At 36.1% G+C, this 19,639-nt stretch overlaps 1 protein-coding gene across 2 annotated transcripts in view; it reads left to right on the top strand.

Annotated features, from left to right (window-relative positions):
• ITGA1 (integrin subunit alpha 1) overlaps positions 1-19,639 on the top strand; it is a 166,319-nt gene that overhangs the window by 129,818 nt on the left and 16,862 nt on the right. The window contains exons 17-24 of one of the 2 annotated variants that reach the window (XM_002921554.4): positions 961-1,097; positions 3,254-3,364; positions 5,126-5,335; positions 7,253-7,333; positions 8,715-8,791; positions 11,448-11,537; positions 12,881-12,983; positions 19,111-19,224. In XM_002921554.4, coding sequence (XP_002921600.2) covers positions 961-1,097; positions 3,254-3,364; positions 5,126-5,335; positions 7,253-7,333; positions 8,715-8,791; positions 11,448-11,537; positions 12,881-12,983; positions 19,111-19,224 — 923 coding nt within the window. Of the gene's footprint in view, positions 1-960; positions 1,098-3,253; positions 3,365-5,125; positions 5,336-7,252; positions 7,334-8,714; positions 8,792-11,447; positions 11,538-12,880; positions 12,984-15,928; positions 16,091-19,110; positions 19,225-19,639 lie in introns of those variants that run through there. The other variant, XM_034656939.1, reaches the window with a different exon arrangement.

Raw genomic sequence — 19,639 nt, 5'->3', positions numbered from 1 at the left:
TCCCACTTCCTGAGATCTCTTTGCTCCACTCCGAAGGTGACCCCAGTTTTTGAGAATCAGACATGTTCTGTGTGCGTGTTCTCAGACACAGTCTAGGTACGTCCTCCTCCCTACACGTACACTTCCTAAGGTGGTTTTTTAATGATATTGAGATACGTTGGAGTCAAAACTGTGGATGCCATTGGCTGCAAAAGAGTAGTTTACAAACCAAATGTAAGTAGAATATGAAAAATCATTAATCCTTAAAATCTATTTTTCTTAGTTTGCTCTACATGTGCATAATTATGCTCTGCAATAGCCCTCTGACTAGAAGATAAATAAGTTATAGAAATGTAAAATATGATTTACATTTTCATATACATTATTTAAGTCTCATTTAATTTTTATAGAGTAACTAAGTGATCAAATAAGTAGGATTGTTGCCCTTTTCACGTTTTTTATTTTTGTACGCCTATTTTATTAAACTTATTTATTAAGCTTCTTTTATTATGTGCTTTGAACAGTCTGAAGTGACTTTTTCATAAAATAGATAAGAATTGATTAATGTATATTTTTGTGTCAATTGAAATAAAATCAATATTCTAAACAGGGCTTCAACATTGCTAAACTAAAAAAAAATAATAATTTAAGTGAAAACCCGATAAACACATGTGTGCCCAATCAGTTTGTATGTTGGTGTTCATATGTATGAATGTGTGGGTGTGCATATGTACACGTACCTTATAGAATAAGTGTGATTAAACGTTAAAGGCACAGTGAACCCAGAAGGCGGTTCTGTAGAGTTCCTGAAGGTTGTCTTCATGCCTGGGACTACCACTGTACTGCAGTAGTGTGGATAAGCTGAGTAATAGGAATGTCTTGTTGACTGATTGCTCAAGAGGTTTTCCTATAATGCTAATTTAATGAACTAGACCATATGAAAATTACCTCAAGTAAATATTTCTGTCATTTTGTTTCTAGATATGCAGTACCGTGTCACACTAGATTCACTAAGACAGATATCACGAAGTTTTTTCTCTGGAACTCAGGAAAGAAAGATTCAAAGAAACATCACAGTTGAAGAAAAAGAATGCACTAAGCTCTCCTTCTACATGTTGGCAAGTAAATCATATGTTATAACTGCTTTATTCCAAATCAAGAATAAAGCATAGATGTCTTATTTCAAGTCAGTCTTAACAGTTTTTATTTCAAAGTGCACGTGATGAAGTAAACTTCATTGTATTTGGTCACTTTTATAGGGAAGTCACAGGCTTGATCTTCTAATTTCCAAATGCATTTCATGAAGCTATCTTTCATCTTCCCTGTGTGTGTTATCAATCATCCACATATCACGGAATAGTAGAAGGCATAGTGCACTAGTTGATAAGAAACCTTCTGCTTTCATTCATTCATTCACTTTTTACATTCATTCATTTATTCTTTCAAATTGAAAACATCATTTAACTTTTGTGAGCCTCATCCATCAAATGTGGTTAAGTGGTTACATGCCCTGAGAAGAAACTATTGGCCCATGTGCTTTCTGGGGTCCCTTCTTGTCCACTGAACTATGTATTTCACTCTTGGACTTTAAATTGAAGGGAAAAAATCTAGTATTTTCTATCATCTATAGGCTTTGTGCTACCTAAGTGTCTTTCTATTACAATAATAAGGGAGCCTTGGAAAGCAAATTATTAATCTCCGTAGATTGCTAGGAAGCCAGTTTGAACCATTTAAAATGCATTTTATTGAGTCACTATGTAAATGGGGAATGTTCCCAATAAGGGCAAGAGTTTCTTTTTTTTTTTAAGATTTATTTTTTATTATGTTCAGTTAGCCACCATAGAGCACATCATTAGTTTTTGATGTAGTGTTCCACAATTCATTAGTTACATATAACACCCACCACACATGCCATCTAGCCTTGAGAAAACCATTAGTGGCAATAAAAGGGCAGGAATTTCTTAACATTTTCTTATAATGAACATGATACTTAAAAAAAAAGAGGGAAGAATGGATGCAATGAGAAAACACTGATTTTAGTGACTGAGACAGACTTGGGACTTATACATGATCCTGGAATTTTAAAAGAAAACAGGCTGATTTCCCCTCACCTCTGATTTATTTCTGTATTCCTGATGTATTCGTATTTTATATTTTTAAAATATTATAGTCAGGGTAGGGAAGTGACAGAAAACATGTCTGTAGGTGTACTGTGATTTTCAAGTCGATATTCCCCACAGCATATATCAAAATTAACTTATCTGTCAACACTAAGATCAATCCATAATCAGGAAGAAAAAAAACTGGAGTTATCCTCCTATTAACTTCATCCCAACTGAATATTTAGGAGTTAGAACTTGTATAAAATTTGAAAGGGTGTGAAACCAGATGTGCCCCTGCCTTCAACCTGCTGGAAATCACTGTAGTGTATATTTGTCCAAAATGTAGACTCTAGCTATGTGTAGGCACTTGGTATGAAAAGGAATGAACTAGTTTCAAAATTTCTAAAATTCTTTTGGATTTTAATAGATACATTAACATTTGTTCTGGAGTCAGCCAGGATGGAATTTGTCTCAAAGCTTCCCCACATTCCAAGTGATTTTGACCAAGTTGTTTAGTCTCTTAGAGGCCTTGTTTTTCATTTGTAAAATAATGACTGTAATAGTTTTTCATCTTGGAGGACTGTTGAAATACTTCTCAATAATGTGTGTAAAGCTCATAATTCCGGACATGCCATAAATAATGGCTGTTACTCATATTATAAAACAATATTGATTGCATTCATATTACTTACTTATCATTTTACATTATAAAATTCTTGCAACTCAAGGCATATATCATACTAATGAAATTCAACTCAACTTAAAGAAAGTTTGCTCGTTTCAAGTTGGGAGACTTTCCTAGAAGTATTACATGGCAGTTTTTAGCTCAAGATCTCAAGAGAAAGATACTGTTATGCAAGCAGCCCAGGCAGTATATCCTGACATGACAAAGTATGGCATATCCTATTACCCCAGCAGGGCCCCCAAGAAGCTGGAGGTGAATCAGCTGGTCATACTCTGAAGGCTTTGCTTTCAGCAGTGTCCCTTATCAAGGCAGAAGGCAGTCTCTCTCCAATGAAGCAAAAGCCTGATGAGATCATATGTCAGATCAGGTGCACAAGAATGTTCCAGTAAGCCTGACCCACAGGGGCAGAAGAAGGAAGCCATAACAAGGTCAGAACATCCAGCAAATATGATACCAATGACAAAATACACTATGTTTTAACCTGCAGGACAAGCATGACTTTCGGGATTCCGTAAGGATAACTTTGGATTTTAATCTTACCGATCCAGAAAATGGGCCTGTTCTTGATGATTCTCTACCAAATTCAGTACATGAATATGTAAGTCAGATTTTTTTAAAATTTAGAATGCCTATATGTGAATATATTGGGGGGAGGGACCTGAAACACATAGACACACACAGACACACAACCCAAATCAATTTTTTAAAAAAAGAATGAGACTCTTCTAGACTTTTCTCAGCTTTTCTACTTCCTGTTGTTGGAGGGAACTTATAAATAGCACCTACTTTTATCTCCCCTAAATTTAGGACCGATTGAAAGAAAGGCATGGGTTAGCCTACTAGAGCTCCCTTATTACTAAAGAACACCCGGTTGCAGGCATGGCTTAGGCGTATTGGGTGTCCTCCTACTGAACAAGGCTTAGACCACAGATAACCAAGTACGTCATCAGCAGTGCTCATCAATCTCACACCTCTTTCAAGGGAGCCCCCCTCGTAAAACTTGCAGAATGGAGATATAGAGCAAGAATGTATGCTTCTCATGGGCACACTGCTCCTGCTTCCAAATTCACAAAGTCCAATGTCTCGCACCTGAGAAAGAGTGAGTGAGCAAGTAGAAAGATGGGGTGGCACCATTAGGGATGGTGACATTAGGAAGAGGAGACATTAGGGATGGGGAATTAGTTTTCCCCATATCCATATCTTTCACTTTCCCTTTCCTCCTTTCCTTTTCCTCCTCCCTATTGGGTGTCTTATACGTACCAGGCTTCAGAGTTTACAGTCTAACCTAGGAAACAGGTATTAGGTAGGAATTAAGGCATGCGGTCTGGAGGAGAACTTAATTGTTTGATGGGAACTTCTGCCTAGGTAGACAGAAGTTGTGACATTTAAATTGAGACTTGAAGCGTAGGAGGATTTTCCATCCTATTCACAGGAGTGGAGGGAGCAGTGTTTTACACACAGACATATGTGTAAAGGTTCTAAAGCATAAAGGAACTACACTAAACTCTCTAATGTGGCTGAAGCTGAAGAGCAAGGGGGGAAGGTGATGTGGGATGAGGAGGGAGGCATATGCAGGAACTAGATCATTCTGGACTTTGTGCTACTGCACAGATATCTTGAAGAGCAATGGAATGCTATTGATTGTTTTAATGGGTTCAGTGATAGCACTGTATTTATATTTTTTTAAGGATCACTCCAGCTGCAATGTGGAGAATGATTGGAGGAACAGTGATTGGAGCAAGATTGGGTGCAGGAGACCACTTAAGTGCATTAGTTCAGGGAGGAAATGAAGACGGCTAGACTGCAGGCGATGGTGGAAATGGAGAGTTGGGAGATACTTAGAAGAGAGGTAGAATGAACAGCTCTTAGTGAAAGTTTAGATAAGAGGATGGGTCTTAATGGGAAGACGAGTCAAGGAAAGCTCCTAGTTATGTGGCTTGACAATTTTCTACCTCTGAGCCCTATTACATTCCTAAGTATTTGATTCTTTTCAATAGAAAGTGTCATAATTGGGGTTGAGTGTTAAAGTCTTCTCTCATAAATTTAGATCTTCGGGTACTTGACTTGATTTTTTTTTTAAACTGTTCTACTCTGGCAGATTAAAGCCAGTGAAAAACATCTGTGAACACTTGCATTCTTTAAAGGACTGGAAGAATTTATATACAGAAGTTTATTATTTTTCCCTATAAATTATAGGAATAAATCTAAAATTCCTTATGATTTCTTCAGTGGAATCTGTTCTCTTTATGGAGTTGCTTAACTTAGTTTGGCAATATGTCATTTCACTAAGGAGGTTAATAAGTAATTTTCAGTCATGCTTAACTAAATGTTGAAAAATGCTTTCCTGTGACCATTTCAGATTCCCTTTGCCAAAGATTGTGGAAACAAGGAAAAATGTATCTCGGACCTCACCCTGAAAGTATCCACCACAGAAGAGGGCCTGCTTATTGTCAGGTCCCACAACGATAAGTTCAATGTTAGCCTCACAGTCAAAAATAAAAAGGACAGTGCCTATAACACCAGAACCATGGTACACTATTCTCCAAATCTAATTTTTTCGGGAATTGAGGTAAACTTTTAATTTTATATTTGTTTATTCTTATAATAATCATTTATTCAGCCTACTTTTCCTGCCACTGAACTAATTGTTTTTATTGGGTTTAGAAGAATAGAGAACATTTTGTACAAATTATTAGTACTCACTAATGGTGAAAGTACCAAACTTTTTAAAAATTTTTTTGTTTTGATGAATGTCTTTAGAGATCTATGACTTTTCTTAGATTCAGTATGAGGAAAGGATCACTGATGTATCAAAATCATACATTTCATAGAGGCAATACGTAGCTGAAATTGAGACAAAGTCAAAGAAAAATATAAGCCTAACAAAGTCAGGACAGTTAAACAGAGGTACAGAAAGAGTAATGCATGTATGGAACGAAAAAAATGTTTACATAAAGAAAAATCAAGATACCATTTCTCATTTTCTATGTAAAATCCTTACGTTGGCAAGAGAGGTGTTAAATTACAATGTCTCATTGTCACAACAGAATTTTTTCTTTCTTGGCAATAACATATAGTTGCATAAGATGCTATATCAGGAATTAGTACTTCCACATTTGAATTTTTCTTTTAATTCTGATCTCTGAGTGAATCCCCCTTATTTACAATTCTATCTATATATATGAATTAGTAATATGTATGATTCATATTAAAAGCAATACCCTTATTAATTATTATATTAAAACTCAATTGTCTAGTGTCTGTAAATTCAAACTTTCACTGATATTTCTCTCTCTTTATTAGGATATCACTTAAGGACATGATGACTAACAGAGGCATAAAAATTGTCCTCCATTACTACCACATATTTTATATTCAGTAAAGAATGTTAATTATAAATCCAAATGTGCAAAGAGACGCTGGAAAAATATTACCACTGAATTTTTCTTTGGAAAGGGGACTATGTTAAAAATCATTGCCAGTATCCTCTTCAACTAACTTCATGGCCTTGGTAGAGAGGGAGGACTACAAAAATCAACAATGCATCTCCTCTCCTTCTATTAACAATTAAAAGAGTAATAATAATGACAGCCTTTTCCTGAGTCATATTATGTTCCAGGCACTGTTCTAATCATTCCACTTACTCAATTCTCATTAAGTAAATAGATATTTTTGTACTACAGAGATTCTAAGATAAACCTTTTCTGTCACATTTTAACCTTGCTGGAACTGCATTTTACAGCTGATATGTTTACTTAACTGGCAGCATTTTTTCCTTCTTATTGGTACGCAAAATAATGGTGAGTCTCCTATTCAGTGGCATTTTCAATTTGATGAAATAGAATATGACTAACTTCACTTGACAGAAAATCACGCTCAGAAGTGAGGAGTCTTGACAAGGAGAAAGCTAATAGTGATGGACTCAGAATTTAATTCCTGGTAGTCTCACGTCAGAACCCGGCTCTTACCCGGGGTAAGAGGAGTGAAACTCTTCTCATGACAGCCACTCACTGTGGGCTTCCATGTGGCAGTCTAGTGTGTGTGGTNTGGACTCAGAATTTAATTCCTGGTAGTCTCACGTCAGAACCCGGCTCTTACCCGGGGTAAGAGGAGTGAAACCCTTCTCATGACAGCCACTCACTGTGGGCTTGTGGCAGTCTAGTGTGTGTGGANTAGTGTGTGTGGTTTATTTTGTCCCAGCACCTAATCACCCTATGTGACACACACCATTACTATGTCCATTGTACAGTGGGACACCTAGACAAGATATGTGATGTGCTTTGTCCTTCAGTCTCCCTTAACTGTTTTCAGATTTTCTATGGGTGGTGAGACAGGTGATCCCAGAATGCTGTGACTGTCCCAACTAAATTGAGAGACAAATCTTAGCAAGGCAGAGTCCAAGGCACAGCTGGGAAAATTCTGGAAAACCAAGTTCAAGTATTTCACCTGTGTATCTGCTCTAATTCTGTTTACTTTTTCTTCCAAGGCTATCCAAAAAGACAGCTGTGAATCCAATCATAATCTCACATGTAAAGTTGGATATCCTTTCCTGAGAAGAGGAGAAGAGGTAAGCAGATTATAAAGCATACATGTGGCAATTGGATATGAAAAATACCACGCTCAAAGTTAAATATATAAATCCCTCTAATGGTATTTTAGCATGACATAGATGAAGAAGGTTGAGCTTAAAATTTTGAGATATTGGAATCAAAAGCCAATTATTGCATGATCAAACTCAAATACTAAGACAAAACNTATTGCATGATCAAACTCAAATGCTAAGACAAAATTAAAAATTTGTACTTGATAATTTATCTGATAGTAGTAGGCTTTTCTAGCCTGTAGACAAAACAAATCTTTCAAGCAGATTGGTTTAGATCTTTGTATAGAAACTCTTTTTTTCAAGAGCTTTAAATATCAAACTCTGTCCTGTCTGGCACTTAATCACAAAGGTAAAATTTTAGGTAGTTTTTATTAAGTGTGCATTTTGAGCCATCTATTTAGCTGGCCAAATTCCAAAACACCCTAGTTAGCACAAACCAAGATTAGTTTTCAGCTTTATGAAGATTTACATGAGGAGTCTTGGACTAGAACTTTGCTGAGGACCTATTTCTTCAAATAAGTAATCCAGTTTCTGGCCTGCCTGTCAGTGTTGAAGAGCCCTGAATTATATAGTTTATATCCTCAGGCATAGTTTTGAAAAATAAGTTGCCTGTATCGAAGTGTTAGTATAACAAAAACATTTTCCAGTTTTTCTTAGGTATTATTTTAACTATGCAATTTTTAAACAAAACTTACTACATTATATTGTTGTTGTTGTTATTATTATTATAGTTTNTACATTATATTGTTGTTATTATTATTATAGTTCACTATAAATAAGCCTTTTATTTTTTCATTTTGATTCCTTTAAAGTCCAAAACTGTTTTATACTAACAAATTAATGGAACCAAGTAGGTTTTCCCCTATTTTATAATGAACATGTATAGATGGTTAATGATACCTGAAGTTTACTTATTAAGAACATGTATAGATGGTTAATGATACCTGAAGTTTACTTATTAAGGAGGCTTTAGTTATGACCATTTCATAACTACATTGTTTATGATTGTGATCTTGTAGACTATGGTAATATAATATATAGAATGTACCTTCATGGTAATAGTTGATGTAGTATAAATTATTTTTATTAATATAATTCAAATAAAGTGTTTAAATTCAATATCAATATACAAAGCATATTATGTATTTACATTTAAAAGTATATGTATGTTATATCTTGTTCTATTTTTGAGATGTGATTTGGTTTTATTTTCTAAGGTCATATTGCTTAAAAAACTTTGCAATTTCAGTCTAGGTAATATCATTAATGAAATTAAACATTTTGATCAAAGTAAACATTTTACTTCTTTATCTGTTACTCAACTAAAAATATTTTTATTTCATAGGTTACTTTCAAAATATTATTTCAGTTTAACACATCTTATCTCATGGAAAATGTGATCATTCATTTAAGCGTAACAAGGTTAGTTGATATGCATGCATGAGTGTATGTGTATGTAAGTGTTTATATAATTTCATGTACTTAGAATATTTTGCTTTATAGACTCACTGGAACTTCTTACAGCTTTTATGAGATCAGCAAAAGTAGAAGGCAGTGAACCCCTTTACTTCACAAAAACATCCTTATGATTAACTACAAATAAATTTTTATTTAATAGAATTAATGCACCTACAAGATTAAACCATTGATTCTATGAGCTGTAAAACATGTTGTAATCACACATCACTTATATCTGCCAAACTGCATTTAAATTTATGTAAAATTTTACAGGATTGCTAATTTAACTTTTACTGGCTGCCCATCAAGGTCAACTGAATCATTGGATGGACTTAAAGTTTTACAATGCCCTTTTGTAGTTTAATACATTTTATCCAAATCAGTCAGAGCTTCTGAAAGATATCATAGAATACCCAGACTAAAAATAACTAAAGGCTAATAAGGAAATTGAAATAGTGTCTTAACTTTCTTCTAAGTATAATCATCCCCTGCCCCTTAAACTCCTTGAGATGAAATTCTATCTTTTTTTGCCTTATTCCCCAGTAGCTAGCGTAGTGCCTCACGTCTAATAATCACTGAATAGATGTAGAATGAATGAATAAATGAGAAAATAAATTAATGTGTAAATGAATTCTGTATGCCCAATTTAGTCCAGCTCAACAAATATTTATTTGACATCTACTGCAGAGAAGATATTGAATTAGTCACTATAGGGAATATAAAAAATAATAAGGACAGGAACTTCATGGAGTAAACATTACAGCAGGANAACTTCATGGAGTAAACATTACAGTAGGGGGCTAAGAGTAATGTATAAATTATTATAATATAGGGTACAAAAGGAAAATTCATTAGAGAAATGTAAACTGTGTATCAGAGACTTAATTGAGGTTGAAATTATATCTACTTGGCATTGAGACCCCAAGAAAACTTTATCAAGGAGATTATAATTAAGAAGGACCTTAAAGGGTGGGTAGAAATTCATAGAGAGTTTAGTAAATAGAATTAGGTGGAGCATTTTAGGCAAAATATACAGCTTGAGCAAAAAGTCAATGGTGGACCACTAGATCTACTGAGGGAATATCAGGTAATCCATGTTAGCTCAAATATAGAGAATGCATAAAGGAGTAACAGAAGATAAACAGGGGCTGTGCATCCTACCATGTTATGGTGAGTACTGAATGTCAGAATGAGGCGTGTTTTCTTAACTGAACAAACCATAAGGAGCCAGAGAAGATTTTGAGGGGTGAAGTTTATATACGGAGCTAGCCATTTCTTAGGAAGATTAATTTGGTCACAGTGGGGAACAGGTAGGAGAAGAGGGGATGATCCGTAGCAAAAGCCCAGTCACACAAATATCTATAACCCAAAGCAAGGCGCTGCTTTCACTGTCCTCTAGCTCACACCAAGCCACTTAGTACACTTGGGGACAGCAGACTCATTAAAAGGTCCTCATTGCCCATTCTGTGAGACCAAATGCTAGGTGCTTGGTCACTTGGTGGAGAGGGCATGTGATAAAAATAATGAAAGCTAGCATTCATTAAGTATTTCCTACATCTAGGCACAATGTTAAGCACTTTATGTGTATTATAATCATTATTTATTTATTTATTTATTTATTTATTTATTTATATGACAGAGAGAGACACAGTGAGAGAGGGAACACAAGCAGGGGGAGTGGGAGAGGGAGAAGCAGGCTCAATCCCTGTGGGGCTCAATCCCAGGACCCTGGGATCATGACCTGAGCCGAAGGCAGACGCTTGATGACTGAACCACTCAGGTGCCCCTATTTATCATTTAATGATAAATCCCCATTTTATAGATGAAGAAACCAAGGCAAAGAGAAATTAAATAACTTGCCCAAAGAATGTTAATGTTCCAGAACAATCCCCTGCACACTGGCCCCAGAGCCAGTGTTGGCAACTGTTACATCCCTCATGTGTGCTTTTTTTAACACGTGGGAGTATGAGATAAGCATATGCATCTATAAACATGCATGCATTTACATAATATATGATCGAAATGACAACTTAAATCAAGGGAATAAGTAAGTCTTTAACAAATAACATTAGCATCAAACAATAAGCATGGAAATACTATTAAAACGAGAAGACCAAAGATTTTGTATTGACTTTCTGCCACATAAACCCAGTCATGTCTTCTTGTGAGGTCCTCATCTGTGAGGAATAAATAAGAATCACTATGTGATTTGTGTTAAAAACACAAATTCCTGGGTCCCAACTCAAAGCTACCTACTAAATCCGTATTTCAAGGAGCAAAGCCCAGTAATCTGTGTATTTAATGATTGACCCAAGGTTATTTATCCATAATCCTCATAGAAGTTTGAGAAACATTGGACTAAATCAGCGTGGTTTTTCAAACCTAGCTGCAATTGAGAATCAACTTGGGAAATTTAATAATACCCATCTCCGACCAACCTCCCCACCCTGATTGAAAAATAACCACAGCACCAAAACAAACAAAAAACATAAAAACAAGAATTCTGCTCTTTTATGCTTTTATTTAGTTGCCAAAATACGCATCCCTTTCCAATGCTCAGAAATGTCTCTAAATAGCCAATCGTTTCATGAGTTGTCTGAACATGGTATGTATTTTCTAGTGACAGCGAGGAACCTCCTGAAACCCTTTCTGATAACGAAGTAAACATTTCTATCCCAGTAAAATATGAAGCTGGACTTCAGTTTTACAGGTAGGAGGAAACTGCAGTTTTGTGTTGATATCCTTCTACAAACTCAGCGGTTCTCAAAGTGAGGTCCCTGGCCAAGGGCATCAGACACACCTAGGAACTTAGGCAAATTCTTGGCCCCACCCCAGTCTACTGAATCAGAAACTCTAGGGCTCAGAAATCGGTGTGAAACAAGCCCTCCAGGTAATTTTCATGCACTCTAAAGTCTGAGACCCAGCATGCTAAATAATCTTAAATGTGAGGTGCTAATGATCCTGGATTGCATTAGCACTCCAGTCTAAATTCTGAAGACCCAGAAGTACTTTACAAATGGCAGTGCTCTTAGAGGTCACCAGCATATTTCTTAGCCATCATTTCTTATTGTGAGGGGTCTGATCAGCCTGCCCATTCTGGACACACAAGATTAAATCATTTCTTATTGACAAGGGCTCTTTATTTCTTTCATTATTCATAAACTGTCCTTTCCCCTAAGAACTTCCAATCTATCCAAACACAAATCATATTGGCAACGTTTCCCAGTATAAATTCCCTTGCTTAAGCAAGACTCCAAGCTTTTGCTAAAAAAAAAAATATGTGCAACGTATATCAAAAGTATAAGAATCAGAGGCAAGTTTAGTCTAAAAGTCTTATCATTTTATTAATTTATTTTCTATAGCACTGGCTTTTTCTGATAACAAACAACAAAAATGAGAGGATTATAGGATATACACATAGATTTTGTGTATATTACTTAGCCTCCAAATTCTGTTTGCTATTTTCTATCTTGCTCTTATCCACTTCTCTTGGTACAATGACTTTTTCCAAGAATTTTTCATTTTATTAAAATCAAATTTTGGCAAACACCTATATATTTTTATTATACTTCATTCCACCAAGTTCATCCAAAGAACATAGAGAAGTTGCATGGGAAAGATTGAATTTTTAAGTTTAGCTGTAAATATAGGCCTTTAATGTGAAAAAGTTAACAATTTTTTAAAACCTATTTAAAATTCAGCACTACTAAAAACACTAAGTTTTAGCCTCATTATTCACAAAATGTAAATGATATTAGTGAATTAATGGAAACTTTTCACTTGGTAACAATGAAACTTTTATTTTAAAAATTGTACATATTTGGCATTTTAAGGCCAAATAAGCATCAGTGACTTATTGAGCTAAATTATGTAATTTTCTCACCCTCCTCAAAGATATAATTGTAGGTTCCAGGGTAAAAGAATTTGCCTCTGATTTGAAATCTCTACAAATACTTTTTGTGGGATTACCTGGTATAAAGAAAAAAAAGAGTGAGGTCAAATAAAAGTTAAATTTCATTGTGTTTTGTTTTTCTTCTTCCAATTAATTCTAAGCTCTGCAAGCGAATACCATATTTCAATTGCAGCCAATGAGACTGTCCCTGAAGTTATTAATTCTACTGAGGACATTGGAGATGAAATTAGTATCTTCTACTTGGTAAGAAGCTACCTCTAAATTAGTATTGTCCAGGAGTCATTTGTAAGTTTATAAATTAAATAAAAGTATTAACAAACACATAGAAACGTGTTGATTCAACACTTAATCTCTATGTTCCAGAATATTTTTTTATAATTTCACTATTTTGAAGTAATTTTATTTAAAGAATTACTGATAATTATACTTTGAAGCAATTTTAAAAACCTAAGTCTCTAATTTCCTCCTAACACATTCTTAGAATGACTTCCTAGAAAAAAACTTAAAACCAAAGAAACACTACCTATAAGCCTATAGACTTTATGNTTGAAGCAATTTTAAAAACCTAAGTCTCTAATTTCCTCCTAACACATTCTTAGAATGACTTCCTAGAAAAAATAAACTTAAAACCAAAGAAACACTACCTATAAGCCTATAGACTTTATGTACATTATTTTTTCAGTATGAGTGAGCAAAGCACTTTTAAAAAAATAATTATGACTATTTCAGAAATTGATTACTTCAAATGTCTTGGTAATATTTTACTTTACTCAACAAATAAATATGTATCTCATTCTGCTCATTGCTACCTTCCATAGGTATCATACTATAACTTATGCTCCGCCTACCACATCCTTAAGTTATGTTTTCTATTACAATATTTATTTTTCTCTTTGAATTCCTCATAATGAGCTTTTCCTAACCATTATAGCAAACAATTATGGAGTTGAACCAGACTTTCATTTTAGGCAATGCCTACTTACAGACACAGACTCAAGTTAATATTACTCAAGTAAAAGAGGGTCCAGTTCAAATGATGGATTTAAATATATATTAAGAAGTATGATATAATGCAACAGTATTGTGGGTGAAAATGGTCTCAATCTCTTTGGGAATTGCCAACAATGGAAAGGGAAGTTCTCTTACGAAGTGAAATAAATGTATGCTTTCAAGATTCATTCCATTGTTTTTATTTGTGCTCTTTGCTAAAATTTCTATGACAAGCTATACCCTGGAAATTAGTGTAAATGCCAATCACCTTATTACTGAGATTAATTTTTGTAATTGCAGCTGCCAAGTTCTTCTAGACCCATTTGCTTTTCCCAGATTAAAGAATTCAACAAAATGGAAGGAAAGAGGAAGGAAGGAAGGAAGGAAGGAAGGAAGGAAGGAAGGAAGGAAGGAAGGAAGGAAGGAAGGAATTTTGAATATTATAGCTCTTCATATGTTGTTACTAGGGTCCAAACTTGAAACGGGTACTCTCAAACTATTATAAATAATGTTGATATAAATAACATTGTTAAGAATATCCCTGACCATAATCTTTTGTATCTCATTATTTTGTTGGGATAAAATCCAAAATTGGAGTAATAGAATTGAAAAAAAAAAGTGAACATTTTCTTAGGTGAGACCCAGTGAATGAATTTATTGCTAGAAATGTACTATAGAAAATTATTGGTGATACAAAGATTTATTCTCAGAGATACTCTTTTTAGTTAGTTAGTTTGTTTGTTTGTTTTTAAGTAATCTCTACATCCAACATGGGGCTCAAACTCACGACCCCAAGATCAAGAGTCACATGCTCTTCTGACTGAGCCAGCCAGGCACTCCTGGGAGATACTGTTATCAGTGTCATTTATAGCAGTTTAAAAATTGCAACCTGGACACACTCTAAAAGTTTAACCACATGGGTACATATATATATGTACATATATACATATATGATAGGCAGGTAAGTTGTACACTAGTGTTACTAATGTCGTAGAACTGTAGAAAGCTTACTTCCTGTTTATTTTCAATATCTTCCAATGTTTCTGTAAAGAACATTGTTTTTAATCAGAAAAAAAATGTTATTAACGGAAAACAGATGGAATTAGAGTGGGAGGCCATGACAGGCAAGTTTAAGGCATATTACAAAAAGAAGGGGCAAGAGGCAAGGAGCATGATTAAGAGGCCAGGTACAGCTGGTTGGGAATTCCTAAAATTCCAAAATTAAGGGATGCATTTAGTTTCTGGCAACCACAGGGAATTGCTTAAGATCTGTGTAACTCCCAGTCCAGAAGGCTCAGTTAGATAGATCAGTTGGATTTTCTGGCATCTGTAGATTAAGGAGCTCCCTACTCCCCTAAGAATTCAGACTAGGGAGGGTGTGAAGAAGGCGTAGGTCCTGGAAATTGTGCTTGAGTGGAGGAAGGGAGGGCCATAGCACCTGGTTGCTCCAATTCAGTTGCACCTCTTCTACCTATGAGGACTTTTGAATGGTAAATTCAGCTTCCTGCTGAATTTCTTCCTGCCTGGCTTTCCTTCCCTGTGAGCTATACTCACCCTTGGTGGCATGATGTAACATTAAGTGGGAATCGTGGTTTAGTGGATAAAAACAGATGGGCATTGGGAGGGGAATCAATGTGACTCTCGTCCAACTAGATTATCAATCATTATTGACACAGTGCCCTAGCTGGAGATAGGATAGTGAAGGGAAGCAAATGGGTATCTGGTTTGCCTGTGCGGTGGTGGCAGATCCCGTGTGGCTGGCTGAGAAATGATTTCTGGGCTTAGGGAGTTATGGCAAGCTGGTTGAGGCAAACAAAATATGCTCACCTGTTCTGAGTGGATCAAGCAAATGTTCTCCCTCCTTCCCACCTCCAAAAAGACTAGTATGTCCAAAACCATGATGAGCATAAAGAAATTTCATTCTGATTTTCCTTAATCCCAGTCCTATTTTGGGAGTGGGAGGATGAAGGAACAGTATACATTGTAACTGATACATACGACCACTATTCAACATCCCTATTTTTTGCTTGTTTAATTATGCCAGTTCTCTATCCAGTGCCATAAACTGTTTGCATTCACTTTCAGATTCAAAATATTATACAACTTAATTCATCAATTAAGAACAGATCTCCTACCTAATACAGGAAGGATGCTGTTGGAAGAGGAAGAGAGGGTTACTTTTTTTTTTTTCCCTATAGATTAGAAAGAGCGGACATTTTCCAATGCCGGAACTTAAACTGTCAGTTTCATTTCCCAACTTGACATCAGATGGTTATCCCGTGCTATACCCAAGTGGATGGTCATCTTCTAATGTAAGTTATGTTTGCCTTGGAATTACATCATAATTGTTATCTTTTTCAATTTGTATTTAAAGCCTTTTGTTCTGCAGGACACTTGCCATAAAGAGCTTTACCAAAGTGACCTGGAGAAGCATTTAGAAAATTTTAAATAATAGCAATAACTTCCACTAGCTACTTAGTAGATGTATTAGTTTCCTACAACTACTGTGGTAACAAGTTTACCCCAACTGGGTGGCTAGAAACAACAGAAATGTATTTTTTCACAGTCCTGGAGGCCAGAGTCTACAATCAAGGTGTCAACACTGTTCGCTCCCACTGGAGGCTCACAGAGAGAATCTGTGCCATGCCTCTCTCCTAACTTCTTGAGGCTGCTGTCAACAGGTGGCATGCCTTAGCTTGAGGCAGCGTAACTGCAGCCTGCCTCTGTCTTCACATGCCTGTCTTCTTTGTGTTTCTGTGTCTTTGCCTTTTCTGTTTCTTACAGCACACTCATCAGTGAATTTAGAGCCCATCCTAAATCCAGAAGGACCTCATCTGGAGATCCTTAATTACATCTGCAATGACCCTGTTTCCTTTTTTTTTTTTTTTTAAGATTTTATTTATTTATCTGAGAGGGAGAGAGAGAGAGAGAACACAGGAGCCAAGGGGAGGGGCAGAGGGAAAAGCAGACTCCCCGCAGAGCAGGGAGCCCTACTCCGGACTCGGGACTATGTTACAGGATCTGGAGATCATGACCTGAGCTGAAAGCAGAAACTTAACCAACTAAGCCACCAAGGCGCCCCAAAATGACCCTTTTTCCAACTAAGGTCACATTCACAGGTTCCAGGTGCTAGGACTTGAGCATGTCTTTTTGGAATACTATTCAATCTACTAGAGTAGATTTTAGATAATTGCTTGTTGGCTTGCGCCTTGAAATGTTTGTTACAGCTTTAATTGTTTGAGGTGATCAAACAGCTCTATAAGGAGACTTTTTAATTGTTCCTAAGCACTTACACAGCTGCACATAAAACGGTACAGTACTTTTGACTCACTAACCCCAAACAATAGCAATATCGCACTCACTTTGGACCTATTGCTTTTTTTCTTTTTTTTTTTTGGACCTATAGCTTTGAATGAGTCAATGTGGTAAATTGTTATGGTTCAGTCTCTAAGACATAGAAAATCACAATAAATATTGAAGTAATTCATGTATATTACCAGCATTTGACAATCTATCTTCTCTTCAGAGATTTTTTTAGGTAAAAATATTCTCAGAAATCAAGAAGTAGAAACAGTGATAGTTGGATTATAATATTTAAATGTTTTCCTAAATGCAAGGAAAAATTAAACCTCTACCATTTCTCTCTAATCCAAAAAAGCAGGTTTGTGAGGGTGTAGAAAGACTAAAATTGTATTTTTCCTGTTACTTATGAACTTTATCCTTATTACCTTTTATCAAGGATGTAGAGAGTCTTGATGAACGAAAGGTTTATTAGAGTAAGTCTAGAAAAACAATTCAGGAATGAACTGTCATTTAAACATGGCATCTTAACATTTATAGGGCTGCTTACTTACATCTTCCTCCCTCATAGACCAAGTAGCTTGCCCTTGGTGTTTAGAGACTCCTAAAATATTATTGGATGAATGCACAAATACAGATGAAAGTCCCTCTCTTTTTTTGTTTCACAAACCATCGTATGAGCCAATTATGATGGCTGACCCTTTTTTTTCCAGTNGCACTCCTGGGAGATACTGTTATCAGTGTCATTTATAGCAGTTTAAAAATTGCAACCTGGACACACTCTAAAAGTTTAACCACATGGGTACATATATATATGTACATATATACATATATGATAGGCAGGTAAGTTGTACACTAGTGTTACTAATGTCGTAGAACTGTAGAAAGCTTACTTCCTGTTTATTTTCAATATCTTCCAATGTTTCTGTAAAGAACATTGTTTTTAATCAGAAAAAAAATGTTATTAACGGAAAACAGATGGAATTAGAGTGGGAGGCCATGACAGGCAAGTTTAAGGCATATTACAAAAAGAAGGGGCAAGAGGCAAGGAGCATGATTAAGAGGCCAGGTACAGCTGGTTGGGAATTCCTAAAATTCCAAAATTAAGGGATGCATTTAGTTTCTGGCAACCACAGGGAATTGCTTAAGATCTGTGTAACTCCCAGTCCAGAAGGCTCAGTTAGATAGATCAGTTGGATTTTCTGGCATCTGTAGATTAAGGAGCTCCCTACTCCCCTAAGAATTCAGACTAGGGAGGGTGTGAAGAAGGCGTAGGTCCTGGAAATTGTGCTTGAGTGGAGGAAGGGAGGGCCATAGCACCTGGTTGCTCCAATTCAGTTGCACCTCTTCTACCTATGAGGACTTTTGAATGGTAAATTCAGCTTCCTGCTGAATTTCTTCCTGCCTGGCTTTCCTTCCCTGTGAGCTATACTCACCCTTGGTGGCATGATGTAACATTAAGTGGGAATCGTGGTTTAGTGGATAAAAACAGATGGGCATTGGGAGGGGAATCAATGTGACTCTCGTCCAACTAGATTATCAATCATTATTGACACAGTGCCCTAGCTGGAGATAGGATAGTGAAGGGAAGCAAATGGGTATCTGGTTTGCCTGTGCGGTGGTGGCAGATCCCGTGTGGCTGGCTGAGAAATGATTTCTGGGCTTAGGGAGTTATGGCAAGCTGGTTGAGGCAAACAAAATATGCTCACCTGTTCTGAGTGGATCAAGCAAATGTTCTCCCTCCTTCCCACCTCCAAAAAGACTAGTATGTCCAAAACCATGATGAGCATAAAGAAATTTCATTCTGATTTTCCTTAATCCCAGTCCTATTTTGGGAGTGGGAGGATGAAGGAACAGTATACATTGTAACTGATACATACGACCACTATTCAACATCCCTATTTTTTGCTTGTTTAATTATGCCAGTTCTCTATCCAGTGCCATAAACTGTTTGCATTCACTTTCAGATTCAAAATATTATACAACTTAATTCATCAATTAAGAACAGATCTCCTACCTAATACAGGAAGGATGCTGTTGGAAGAGGAAGAGAGGGTTACTTTTTTTTTTTTCCCTATAGATTAGAAAGAGCGGACATTTTCCAATGCCGGAACTTAAACTGTCAGTTTCATTTCCCAACTTGACATCAGATGGTTATCCCGTGCTATACCCAACTGGATGGTCATCTTCTAATGTAAGTCATGTTTGCCTTGGAATTACATCATAATTGTTATCTTTTTCAATTTGTATTTAAAGCCTTTTGTTCTGCAGGACACTTGCCATAAAGAGCTTTACCAAAGTGACCTGGAGAAGCATTTAGAAAATTTTAAATAATAGCAATAACTTCCACTAGCTACTTAGTAGATGTATTAGTTTCCTACAACTACTGTGGTAACAAGTTTACCCCAACTGGGTGGCTAGAAACAACAGAAATGTATTTTTTCACAGTCCTGGAGGCCAGAGTCTACAATCAAGGTGTCAACACTGTTCGCTCCCACTGGAGGCTCACAGAGAGAATCTGTGCCATGCCTCTCTCCTAACTTCTTGAGGCTGCTGTCAACAGGTGGCATGCCTTAGCTTGAGGCAGCGTAACTGCAGCCTGCCTCTGT

This window comes from Ailuropoda melanoleuca, chromosome 3, assembly GCF_002007445.2.
Source record: "Ailuropoda melanoleuca isolate Jingjing chromosome 3, ASM200744v2, whole genome shotgun sequence".
In the NCBI taxonomy this organism is placed as follows: Eukaryota; Metazoa; Chordata; class Mammalia; order Carnivora; family Ursidae; genus Ailuropoda; species Ailuropoda melanoleuca.
The sequence above is the reverse complement of the archived record's forward strand: the minus strand, read 5'-3'. Positions and strand labels throughout refer to the sequence as shown.